Consider the following 12,498-nt stretch of genomic DNA (forward strand, 5'->3'; position numbering starts at 1 on the left):
CACAGTGAGACATACGATGTGAAATAGTCCAGAAGGTAAAATATAGGATTTAAATATAAATTAAAAGGATATAAACTGAGTAAAGTGTCATGTAGATGAAAGAAACAAGTTATAAAACAGTTACATGTGTAGCCTACACGGTGTCAAGGTATAAACAGTAGTAATATTTACAGTATACGTACACATTAATCAGGCTACTAATTTTATTTAATTAGTTTAATTCTGTTCAGGCAGTTTTGTTCACTTTCTTCTTCTCTGGTGAGAACCGTGGTGCCGTTGTTACCTTGGCAACACAAAGTCACAGGGCGTTCCGCGCATAGATCTAGGAATTCCAAACGAGACGTCAGTTGCCATAGTTACAGGTATTGTTGGGAATTAGCCGCAGTCTTTGGAATTTAGCGAACTGCTCTTTTCTAGCTACTCTAGATCTACGTGCCGCCTGCGTCTGAGGCCCTGTCATGTGACACCAACTTGTCCAGCTCACACTTCCGGTACTGCGTGTAAAAAAAAAAAAAAAAGAAAAGTTAGGTGAAATCTCGGAGAAGTTTCGCCTTTGCAGGAACTTTACGAGCTCCGCTGCGAACATATCCTCACTCTTATGAACAGAATATACGTTTACCTATCGAGCAGTTTTTTTTTTGTTTTTTTTTTAGTAGACGCTAAGCATGTCGACGGCCGTCTTGTACAACGACCAAGGAGGAGCGGAGGCTGCCGTGGAAGCGGGTCAGGAGAGCACCCCGACCTCCTCCAGCACCGGAGCTGCCTTTGGGCTTTTCAGCACGGACTTCAAAAAGTAAGCTAGCTCAGCCCGCCTTCAGTCTCCTGCCAACACTGTTCGTTTGTGGTAAAGTTACACGGTTATGGTGAAGTTTGGGAGCTTGGAAAGAGGCCAGAGAGACCCTGAACCACCAACAAGCTAGGCAGTGATGGCGACAGGCTGCTAGCTATCTGCCATGTTAACTAGTAAAATCCACCTGGTTTGGGGGCTTTTCTGATGCTACAGTGTTTTGTTCAGTGTAGCCCCTGTGTGTAGATGTGTGCCCCTGAGATAAAGCTGGGGTTTTACTGGGGAGAGCAGGTTTTGGCAGCTGCAGCAAACACTAGAAAGTGACAGACAGAAATATTACTGATATCTTGTGCATCTTGAAGCCAAAGATCTTTAAAAAAGTGCTCTTCTTCCTCAATTGAGACTGTCAGGCTCAAACATGCACAGAAGGAAAACGATTTCAGATGAAGTTTAAAGTACAAAAAACTCCTTTGTAATCTGCAAACTATAGTGATTGAAGTGACTCAAGAAAACACAGAAATATTCTTGTCTGCAGGTGTTTTATTTAGATGTGTTTAAATTGGCTTAAACTTTGTCTCAAAAGCCTGGACAAGAAGTTGTGATTGATTATTTAATTAGAATTTACTCTGATGTCTGTGACGCCAGTGATTTAAGCATTTTATTGGAGACAAAGAAGGTGTAAAAGGCTAGCTATAGCTCTAGCTGTATGCAAGACACAATTAAAAGCATGTATGAATACACAGTTTGCAGCAATGACTACATTTAACATAGTAAGAAAAGGAACTGAGAAATATCTAACTCAATCTAAACAACAAGTCTTCTAGATCCTGTTCAGTAAACAGCTCTTTAACCAGCTCAGTGAGTCTTTAGTCTTTGCTCAGAGTGCTTCATCTTATGTGCACAGTAGTGATTTTCTTCAGAGAGTCAGCAGAAATGACACTTAGGCTTCAAACTGAATAACGTCCACACAGAAAGTGTCCAGACGCTGCAGAACAGGCTGACACAGTAAAGTGAACTTCTATGAATGAGGGAGCCTCATACGTTTTCTAAAGAATGTAACACACTCTTTCTTTGAGTTTCTCAGAGGTCACATGTCTGTGAATCCACATATTGACAATGAAATCATCAGTATGATGTGTGTCCAACCAGCAGTAAATGAGCCAGCATACACTTAGCAATATCGTCCACGTTTCAGCCTGCAGGTGGATCGGACTGACCGCTACATGCCTTATCATACTCTAGTCAAATGTTTGACAGACAAATGAGTGGACGACTGCAAAACTGTTCTTGTCTTTGAGTTGTATTAATCGAGCTTCTACCCCATAGGCCAAAACCTGGGAATAAAATGTGTTTACCTCACCTTAAATCTGTGCCTATTAATGATTAACATCTGATGAGTTTACCTCGTAACGCAGTAACTTGAGTATATGAGGGTGTGTTTAATCTCCAGCATAAATTCATGGCTTTCAGTGCCATGACCCTGTTTAGCTGTGATATGTGCAGACATGGTGTTAAGAACTGGGTCTCCTGCAAACAGCTACAACCAAGTCAACCAGCAGTTTAGTTTTTAACAACTAAACTGACAAAGTAATTCACGCAAAACTGTTCAGGTGAGAGAGAGAGATGTTTTTTGATGGCTATGTAAAGATGTGTTTGTTAGGACCTAGAGGTTTTTATTGTTGGCTTTTATATAGAGGAGCATCAAGGTATTTAATTAGTATAAACTTCAAATGTGTGGCCTGTTTGAATCAGTCTGTAAACCACCTGTTTTATATGATTGGTCAAATGATTCTCTGTGTTTTATCATCATGCCCAAGAGTGGAAAAATAGGAAAAGCATCTGTGCTTAAATTTATATATTCACACTTTGAGCCACTATTTGTCAACACACGACACTTTTTGGACCTAACGCACCAAATTAGTTTCTGATGTAGCTGCAGTCTGTGCTCACATCACATCACATCATGTTACCTTACGATGTTTGATCAACCTTGTAACTATCATTGTGTTTTGCTCATGTTTGAGTTTCATCTGAGTAACCTGCCACTAGAGGGCAGCCAGTCATCAGCGTATCCATCCGTTACAGTTTGTAATTTCTTATAAAAGCAGTGTTTATGCTGCTTAGCCACTCTGGTTTATCGCTCTCTACACACCACACACACCCCACAAGTGGAGACCTGCTAATAACTACAGATATGAGCTGCTCAGTCAGTCTTAAGCACTCAATATGAGCTTTTATGTGCTAAATTAATTCAAACTAGAAATGATGTTACTAAATATCCTGAAATCTGGCAAACATTTATTTTAAGATTACACTACAGCTTCTCATTTTGTTATGAACATTCTCTGCTGCAGGCTTTTGCTCATCCTGAATGCCGTTTTGATGAGTTACTTTTGTGTTATATGTTGCTTAATATGCTAAAGTGAACCTCTAAGCTGTCTCACATGATCATCTACCCAGTTAGGCAAGGCTAGGTCATATGTTTGCCTACCTCTAAGCCAAGCTGGAAGACCAGAGAGAAACACAAGGGCATGAATGATGCTTCTGTTTGTACGTCTGTCTGACACAATTCACAACGCCCGAGCCTGTGCATCCCAAGCTGTGCCAGCACAAGTATCTGTGTCTCATATTAGCGCAGCACACAAGCTTCGACCCCCTCAGCATACATTTGTGTTGCATATTTGTTAGTTCAACTTACCCCCAGCTTGTTTCAATGATTGAGAGCCTGTTCTGCTTAAGTTTAATCGTTGTGTTTTTGTTTTTTTGAAATTGCTGAATGTTTGTCACATGTGAAGGGGCACAGCAGCATTCCTGCAATGTTCTGTAGCCTTATAGGCCTTGTCTCACTGACTGAGAGCTCTGTGCCAGGCCTTAGCAAGGCATGGAGACATGTGACTAATTTATTATCTGTGACTAACAAGATATTTCACTGTGGCTGAGTGCTTTGGTTGTATGGATTTGTTGCCTGAACAGTTTTATTTGAGCTGTGTGCATCTGGCTGAGAGACTCTTTCATTCTGCATGTAGAAAGCAGCTATATTTCAACCAGTGCTGTTTTCAACGTGTCAGACTCTGGAAAGGTTTGCACTCTTGATTACAGGCTCATGTGGAAGTGGCATCATGTCCGTCTGCCGTGTTTGACGCAGAACTGAAACATTGCAGATTGACTGATCATTATTCCTCATTGTGTTCAGCCCACTGGCGGCAGTTACATGAGTCATGTCAATGTAGATTTCCTTGTCTTTTATGTTGCCACAGCTTTTCCCTGTATCTCAGATAAGAAAACACACACGAACCACAAACAAATACACTAAAGTATATTATTTTTTCCATAAGTCTGTTTTAAATCATACACTGGTCTCAAACCTTCCCTTTGGCAAATTGTTGGAGAGGTGGATCCAAATATTTTAACAAGAGCTGCATTTTTTCCCAGGCATGCACGAACGGTCTGCAGCAACATTTATTTTTCTCCTTTTATTTAAGATAACATTAGCTTTTCCCTTTCTGATGAACACACTGTGTTTGCCACAGTATTTTGGTGTCTACACTTTATAAAGGCCTGATTTCATTGTAGGCTGGTTCTCCTATGATGCCTCAGCTGCTAAGTCAAGCCGCAGGAGTCTTTTTCTGTTGTTGAGTTATTGTTTCCAAGGTCAAGAATGAACGTTCACTCTCAACTTTGAATTCAACACAGATGAGTTATCCTTAAATAACTCATAAAAAAATAGATATTTGAACAAAAAGTGGTCCAGAAGAGCTCCTAAATGGACCTTGTGTTGAGATTGTTATGATAATCACAGATAGTAATTGAAATTGGAGCATTCATATAGCTCTATTTTTTTCCTCCAAATGAATTTAGGAAACATGTGACTGCATTCCTTCATTCATTTGTTCGTTCATTCATTTCTGAATGAATGGTGTAACACAGTTTTCTGTTATGCCTGTGAAGTTCTTGTGCGGTGCGAGAGAGGCGCTGTCTACACTGTCACAATGTCTGGACTAAAGAATATCATGTTAGGAAGTTAATTGCCCATATTAACCAGAGTTATTATTAATACAAACTAAAAACAGTGAACATGAGTGGATCTAATCTGTTGTTTTCACTCAGGCATGTAACTACAGCGCTTACTCTTCCTTCTGGCACTCTGCCTGTATTGTGTTATTGGCATTGATCTATGGACTAATGCCAGTGACAAGAATACAGTTATGTAGAGGAACCCTGTTATTAAAATCCCGCTCTGAAAGCCTCTGGCTGTACTGTGAGCTGTAGATGATGGGGTCCAAAGTAACTACTCTCTAATATAAGTGACAGCACCACTCGGGCTCTGATCTGAACGGGCTTCTTTTGAATTAAATAGTTGTGTATGATTGCCTTTGACATCTCTGTGTTAACGGACAAATTTGGGTGCATAAAAAAATACAGTTCTTGTTAGATTAGTAAAGAAACTCTTGTAAGATTTGATTCCCAAAAAATGCTTTGAAACACAAAGCTGAGCTGAGAAGCTTCAAGTTACATTTGTTTTGTCTTCATACAACATGGCAGTAAATGAGATGGATACACATATGGCACATTTATGATAAATATTCATTAAGACACTGCCATGGGTAAATGATGTTTTAATAAATCTCAGCAGTGATGGAGGGGAAAAAAGATTTAGAAAGCTCCATAATCAGCAAGAAGTGATGCAGACATTTGGTGATGCTGATGTCTGGAGACTGGAGAGCGAGGCAGTAGTGTTTCCCTCAGCATTATGGAGCTTTATACTTTTGGTTGTTTTGGTTCTCTGTCGCCACTCTCAGCAGTATTTTCTGCATCTGTCTTCTGGACATAGTTAGACAAGCTGGTGAACATAGTGGAACATTTAACATCTAAAGAACCAGATATTGATGACGTGATTTATGAACTTGTGAAAGTGAACTAATCGTCGGTGGGATCAGTAATTTTCTCCCAAAGAAAAGAGCTGGAAGCTAATCCTGCACTCTGCAACGTTCACATCTTAAAGGGTATTTCCTGACTTTCAGCTTGGTATTGTTATCTTTGATGTAGGTCTGTCCTGTTGGCCCTGTCGGCCAAACTTGGCAGTGTATGTGCCCTGAGCGGTGTCGAGCTGAAGTGGACTTCTGTGCAGTGGAGGTGATGAAAAGTGGCGCAGTGTTTACCCACCAGTGTAGATAAGGCCCTCCTTTTTCCCCTGGAGGGAAGTGGCCATAGTTGCACAGAAACCGAGTCATACACAAAGCCAGAAGGCAGGTGAGATAGCATGTTCTTATACCACATGTATAAGAACAGAGGAGTAACAGCTTCACAGGAGCCGCAGCTGACAAGCAGGTACTTTCAAAGGGAACGTGGACTACGGCCGAAAGAGGGAGGTCTTACCCGAGTGAGCAGACACTACCCCTCAAGCCATAAGTATGACTTGCCACTGGCGAGCTGACGGGGCATCTTGTGACTTTTTTTTTTCGCCCAGGAGAAGAGGAAGGGAGTAGTGAATGACAGACACAAAGCCGGTGGAGCCTGTGCTGTTTTTCCACTCTTCACAGCGTTGACAGTTATGAGCAAGAACAAGACGAGAAGACAACTGTAAATAAAGCCAAGAGAACAGGGCACACAGCCTGAAGGAAAGTAATTACCTTAGCTCTGTTTCACTCCTGAGTCACTTGAAATACAGTCTGTTTGTGGACTTTATTCTTCAGACGGCTACTACACACACACACACACACACACACACACACACACACACAGAGAATAAGTGTCCTGTTCATTGAGTGGACTCAAGTGTTTTTTGGACGGCTGTGGAGGACAACCAGTATGGATGTTGGTTTATCTTCTTTGCGCTCGGAGGCAGCGGGAGCCATGAGGACAGCGCTGGTGTCTGCTGAGTACTTACAGCTGACTCTGAAGACTGAGCTCAGTCAGGAAGAGCAGGCCCTCACACACACCAAAAGTAACCCCAGGGAGACACACAAAGCCGGGTACTGTACTGTAGTAAGTAAGCCTCTGATGGAGGCTTGCCGTTAACTGTGTTTTTTACATCTTTGATGTCAGTTTAAGTTCAGATTATTGTTTCCTCATAATGTTGGTCAGCCTGATACTAAAGTTTGTCTTTCACATGAAGACCATGTCTGTTCGCTGACGGCTGTCGCAAAGAAGTATGCAGTTAGATATAACACGCATTCAAATCATGTTTAGTTTATGCTTGAACATCTTTAAATGTTAGGTATACTGCTGTCTAAGACTAAATCTTCTGATCATTGTTCTGATTATTATTTATTTAATATATTTATTTATTTATTTTTTCTTGAATTAAGATGGTTATATAGTACAGTGCAGGAAAAATACATTACAATATATACCATATGTTATTGTAAAACCGTGGCTCATGCTGTAGCCTTTTAACTTTAAATCTGCAAAATCAAAAGATTTTGAATGAAATCACAAGGTAATATTAGAATTGAGACAGTTAAGTGACCTAGGCCAGTGGTGCTAACATAAGCATGATGACAATGTTAACATGCTGATGTTTAGCACGTATAACGTTCATTATTGTCACTATCTTAATTCAGCTTTTTAGTGTGCTAACATTTGTAGAACATTAAGCTCAGGCTCATGGGAATGCCATGAGTTTAGCAGGTATTTAACCATAAACCAAAGCTTTTGGACACATCGAAATGTTGATCTGATGATGGCACTGGATGAAAAATCAGGGAATCCTCAAAGTCAGTGTGGTTTATCCTCTGAAGACAATGAATGTACACAATTTCAGCACAATTCATCACATATTTGTTGAGATGTTGCAGTCTGGAACAAACTAAGATGTGTTTGTGCGTTTAATTCCCAGAAGGGTGCTCATCTGCGTTGGTTGCATTTGAATTTTCGTCTCTCATTTTCCATCTGGACATGTCCTCTCTCAATGTTTAGCCTCTGTGTGCAACAAACAACCTGTGTAGCTGTACAATGACCATATGTGTTAGCATTAGCCCATGAATGAGCATTGTCATCATGTGAGCGCAGGGCAATTTTAGCAGAAATTTGTGTGCTGCTGCTGCTGCATTGGCAAAGATCACATTCCTGGTGTTTTGGCTCCTATAGACCAAACAGCTCTGTTCACTGTTTGGTCTATAGGAGGCAATGTGACCCTCACATGTGTACCCTGCAATCTGGGAAGCTGACACAGATGTTGTATACACGCAGCTTTCACAGTTCCTTTCGTCAAGGTCTAACTCTTGAAACTGATTAGTCAAGTCACCTCAGCGGTGCTCACTATGCTCCCTCTAATGCCGGCCATAATAAGTGTAAGTAACAGTATTTCCTGTCCTCAGGAATGAAGACCTTAAAGAGATGCTGGAGAGCAACAAGGAGTCGCTCAAACTGGAGGCCATGAAAAGGGTTGTTGGGGTGAGTGCACCATGGGAGTTTCCATACATTCTTCTTGAGTTACAAACAGTGTTGTTGTGTGTGTCTTCTCTCAGCTGTTGATAAGTGTGGTGGTTTTATCGTTTGTTTTGTTTCCAGCTGATTGCCAAAGGAAAAAATTCATCTGAGCTGTTTCCTGCTGTTGTGAAGAACGTTGCGAGCAAGAACATCGAGGTACGACATTAAGAAATATATCGCAGGAAAACATTAACATTATGATTCATTTAATCTCATGTGACACCGCATGCAGACACTCATGGCGTTACAGAGGGAACTTCCACTAGTAGGCTGATGTGGACTGGCTTCATCTGATTAGATCTAGTTAGTTTTTGTACAAATTAAAACAGTGGACAAAAGTAGTAGTGTTTCCAGGAATTAAGTGTCGTAAAGATCTTAATCTGGCTCGTTTTGATCGACAATCTGAGAGTGTCTGCATTAATAAGTGCCCCCTTGTCAATCAATAGTAGCTCAACTAGTTTTATTACTACAGTTCCTAAATTAGTGCAGCAGCCTAAAGATGCTGTAGGATTGTGGGCCTGTGTGAATGCTTCATGTCATGTGTGAGCCATGACAGACATGTGCTCAGGCTCCTCCAGTGAATGACCACCACTAAGCAACAGCTCGAGAGGGGTTCCCATGCCCCGAGCCTGTGAATATTGATCATCAGCAGCAGCAGAATAATCAGGTAGCGTGAGGGGCAGCATGTGAGCGGGGGGCCTGGAGCACTGTGTGCAAGGCATGCAGCCGCAGCAGCTCATGGCAGGGTAGGGGAGCAGGTGGGTGGATGTAATTGACAGAAGAGCGCCCACAGTCACGTCTCCTCTCTCCCACCTCATGTACACCAGCTGCTAACGTTGTGTGAGTTTCTCTCTCTTGGCCTCCTTTCCTAACTCTTCCTCACTTTACTCACCCACAGTATAGCTCACTAAAAATGGCATCTTCTCTTATTCCGACCCTCATCTCCTCTCTCATCACTTTTAGCTACCACTGATCCCCGCTAATTAGAAAACATCACAAGAGCATGCATGCTATCGACTTCGTTGCGTGGTTTCATAGTAGTGCAGTTTATTTTCTTTAATCATTGCTGCACTTCATTTAAACACCACATATCATACACGAGTGTGTGTGTTGGCATGTTTTGACAATTTTCAAGTGACACTAGAGAAATTATTAAAAAATTTGACGTTGAGCAAGTTGTAGAGCCCATAATCGCCTACTTAGCGGTTCAGAATGGAATCAGTCGAATGCTTTGTGGTCATATATACCAGATCCTTGAGGGCAGATGGGTTGTGTCTCCTTTTATAGTGAGTAATGCCATTAATTCCAGCAGTAATGACCAGAACGATGATTGAGAACTGTGGTACACTGCTGCAGGTCGATACTCTGCATTAGAAAGCATGGTGCTGATTGCTAATTAAGGTCTTGCCGATTATCCCTAAAATGTAACCTTACCCCTGACCTCGACCTTAAATCAGTTCTCCAGTGAAATTATAAACCGTTCCTGGAGTAAATCATAATTTTTCATAATCACTTTTATTTCTGTTCCATTTCTCTTATGAGTCTGAAACCTTTTTTCTGAATAGCTGATGTGAATCAGCAGAGGATCAACATTTGGCCTCCAGTTTAACTTATCAGAAAGCAGGACAAATATTATCTCAGACTTTCCTGCGAGGAAAAAAAGCCGTGTGGAAGTGCAAAACACAAGACGGGTGGGAGGGTCAAATAATTCAATAGCAATTTGTGAGAGGAACAAAAATACATAACCTTGTTCTCTGCCTGAAACAACACTGCAGTTGGTGATACCAAGACAGGAAAACTTTCTATACCAACTTTATTTTCAACCCCTTGTAATAATAAACTCAAATTTCCCACAGAAAAGCTTCGCTAAGAGAAGACTCTCCCTGTAGTTTCATTCGTTATTGTTCATTTTATTCTTTTTATAGCTGCAGTCTTTTATCTTTTATTGGATGAAAAGCATGCAGCCCGTCCTCTCACATAAACCTGCTTAACTTTTAGAACACAGCTGGTCTCCTAGATTGTTTTCCCCGTGTGTTGCATTCATTTCCCTTTGCAGCTGTTTCAATTTATTGCTGTTTGATGTAATTGTCCTTTGCAGCTTAAGAAGCTTGTATATGTGTACCTGGTGAGGTATGCAGAGGAGCAGCAGGACCTGGCTTTACTATCCATCAGCACCTTCCAGCGGGCCCTCAAGGTAACATATCCACTTTATGTCTCAGTCTTTCTCTCTTTATTACTACTTTATAACTGATTACTACCAACATGACACAAAGCTGCAATGCCAAGAAGCTTTGGGGAATGAACAACACTGATATTATTTTGAAAATATATACATTTTCCAGTGTGTGAGCGGCTTCCTTCTAGTGGATGCTTGTTATAAATTACATTTGTGCTGCTCAAATCTCTCTGTTCTGTTAGATGCAGTCATCAGTATTAGTAGAAAACATTATTTAACACACTGACATAAGAGGGTTTTTTTCCTGGATCTCTCTGGCAGGATCCGAACCAGTTCATCCGGGCCAGCGCACTGAGGGTGTTGTCCAGTATCCGGGTTCCCATAATCGTCCCCATCATGATGCTGGCCATCAAGGAGGCTGCAGCAGACTTGTCCCCATACGTCAGGAAGACATCGGCTCATGCTATCCAGAAGCTCTACAGGTAAAGTTCCCTGCATCCGATGTTGTTTCTGGTTTTGGCAAATAGCAGAGCTGCAGATATCACTTGGTAAAGCCGGTGGCTTGTAGCCGCGCTCGTTAGCTTGATTGCCTCCCCTTACCATCTCATTACTGACCAATGAGCTGAGCAGCTGATACAGTAAATGTTGGGTAATGTTGATACCAAGGGGCTCCACCGTGCAGTGACCTTGTTCTCATCAGCTGAGTCTTCCTAAGAGAGGCATAGGTAGAAGAAAAAGGAATCAACGCTTAGAAATATGAGCAAAGTAGAAAACTGAACCCGAATAGATCAGTTGCATATTTGATTTCATGGTTGATATCAGGTGATTATTTACAGAACTAGAGCTCTGTCTGAAATCTCACCTATTTACTAGAAAGTGCACTATATTTATTTCGCATTGTTTTATTTGAGTGACTGAATTTTGAAATGCTCTTTGCAAAAATACTGTCCATGGTAGGGCTGCAACCAATGATTATTTTCATTATCGATTAATCTGCCAAATATTTTCTCAATATATTGTTTTGCCAATAAGATATCAGAAAATAGAGAAATGTTTTATTCAAAAACCCCAAATTACTCAGTTTACAATCAGATATGAGAAAAAAGCAGTAAATGAGATGCTTTAACCAACAAATGTTTAGGAATTTTGCATGAAAAAGGACTCAAATTTCTGCTAATAATCCCACAGTTCAATGCATCAGTAACATGATGATGTGTCACAAGTGTCCAAAATCCCAATTTCTTGCTCACCACAGAGTAAACTACTTAGTGAGCAGGACTAAATTCGGTCACAGTCTTGATTAGAAGAGAAAACGTGCTCATCGACAGCTGACCTGAGCCACTGTAAGCTCACTGGCACCTTTGTATTCTGAGCACACAGAGGGGACATAATTTAATTTGTAAGTCTATCAAGTTTTCATGTTATGTGAATAATTGCCAATCCTTAGTTGACAATTTGTCCCTCTCCCTCTATTGGCCTCAGCCTGGATCCAGACCAGAAAGAGCAGCTGATCGAAGTGATAGAGAAACTGTTGAAAGATAAAAGCACAGTAAGTACACTCGGAGCACTCTGGGTCTAAATGCAGAGACATCCGCCATGATGGAGAATGCAGACCACTGGAGGGCGCCCCAGTCAAGCAGTTCTCCTCACAGCTCTCCATCCCACAGCTCATTCGGCAATGCCATGGTTTGTTAACAACCACTTAAACCCACACATCTTCAGATGCTCCTTGTTAAGTGTCCATTTGGAAGGAATTTTCGCACTGATGCTAGTGTCAGCTTAATTTTCTCAAAGGCCACCTTCTTCTCTTTTTTTCCAAAATGGACCGTAAATGGGTTGGATTCTCAAATTCTGTGTTTAGGCCAGTCACAGACACAATGCAGGCAGCCCATTAGAAGTCAGTAGGCAGCACATTAATTTGAGGAGGTCACAGTGAATACTAAGGGTGTTTAAATGCCAATTTCAAATATGTAGACGTTGGCTACAGAATGCAGACTATGTTGTGTTTGTACGTGCAAGTCATGCACAGTTTGTTGTAATTATGTATTCATAGCGTATACCTGTTCGTTATACAAACAAAACAAAGCCGCTTAGGGCAAGGGGG

At 41.2% G+C, this 12,498-nt stretch overlaps 1 protein-coding gene across 2 annotated transcripts in view; it reads left to right on the forward strand.

Moving 5' to 3' along the window:
• The first annotated feature begins 665 nt into the window (after positions 1-665).
• The window catches only part of ap3b1a (adaptor related protein complex 3 subunit beta 1a), a 51,944-nt gene continuing 40,111 nt past the window's right edge, over positions 666-12,498 (forward strand). The window contains exons 1-6 of one of the 2 annotated variants that reach the window (XM_070850471.1): positions 666-793; positions 8,107-8,182; positions 8,300-8,374; positions 10,317-10,412; positions 10,716-10,876; positions 11,877-11,943. In XM_070850471.1, coding sequence (XP_070706572.1) covers positions 666-793; positions 8,107-8,182; positions 8,300-8,374; positions 10,317-10,412; positions 10,716-10,876; positions 11,877-11,943 — 603 coding nt within the window. Of the gene's footprint in view, positions 794-6,580; positions 6,760-8,106; positions 8,183-8,299; positions 8,375-10,316; positions 10,413-10,715; positions 10,877-11,876; positions 11,944-12,498 lie in introns of those variants that run through there. The other variant, XM_070850470.1, reaches the window with a different exon arrangement.

The sequence above is a fragment of the Pempheris klunzingeri genome, chromosome 19, assembly GCF_042242105.1.
Source record: "Pempheris klunzingeri isolate RE-2024b chromosome 19, fPemKlu1.hap1, whole genome shotgun sequence".
NCBI classification, from domain to species: domain Eukaryota; kingdom Metazoa; phylum Chordata; class Actinopteri; order Acropomatiformes; family Pempheridae; genus Pempheris; species Pempheris klunzingeri.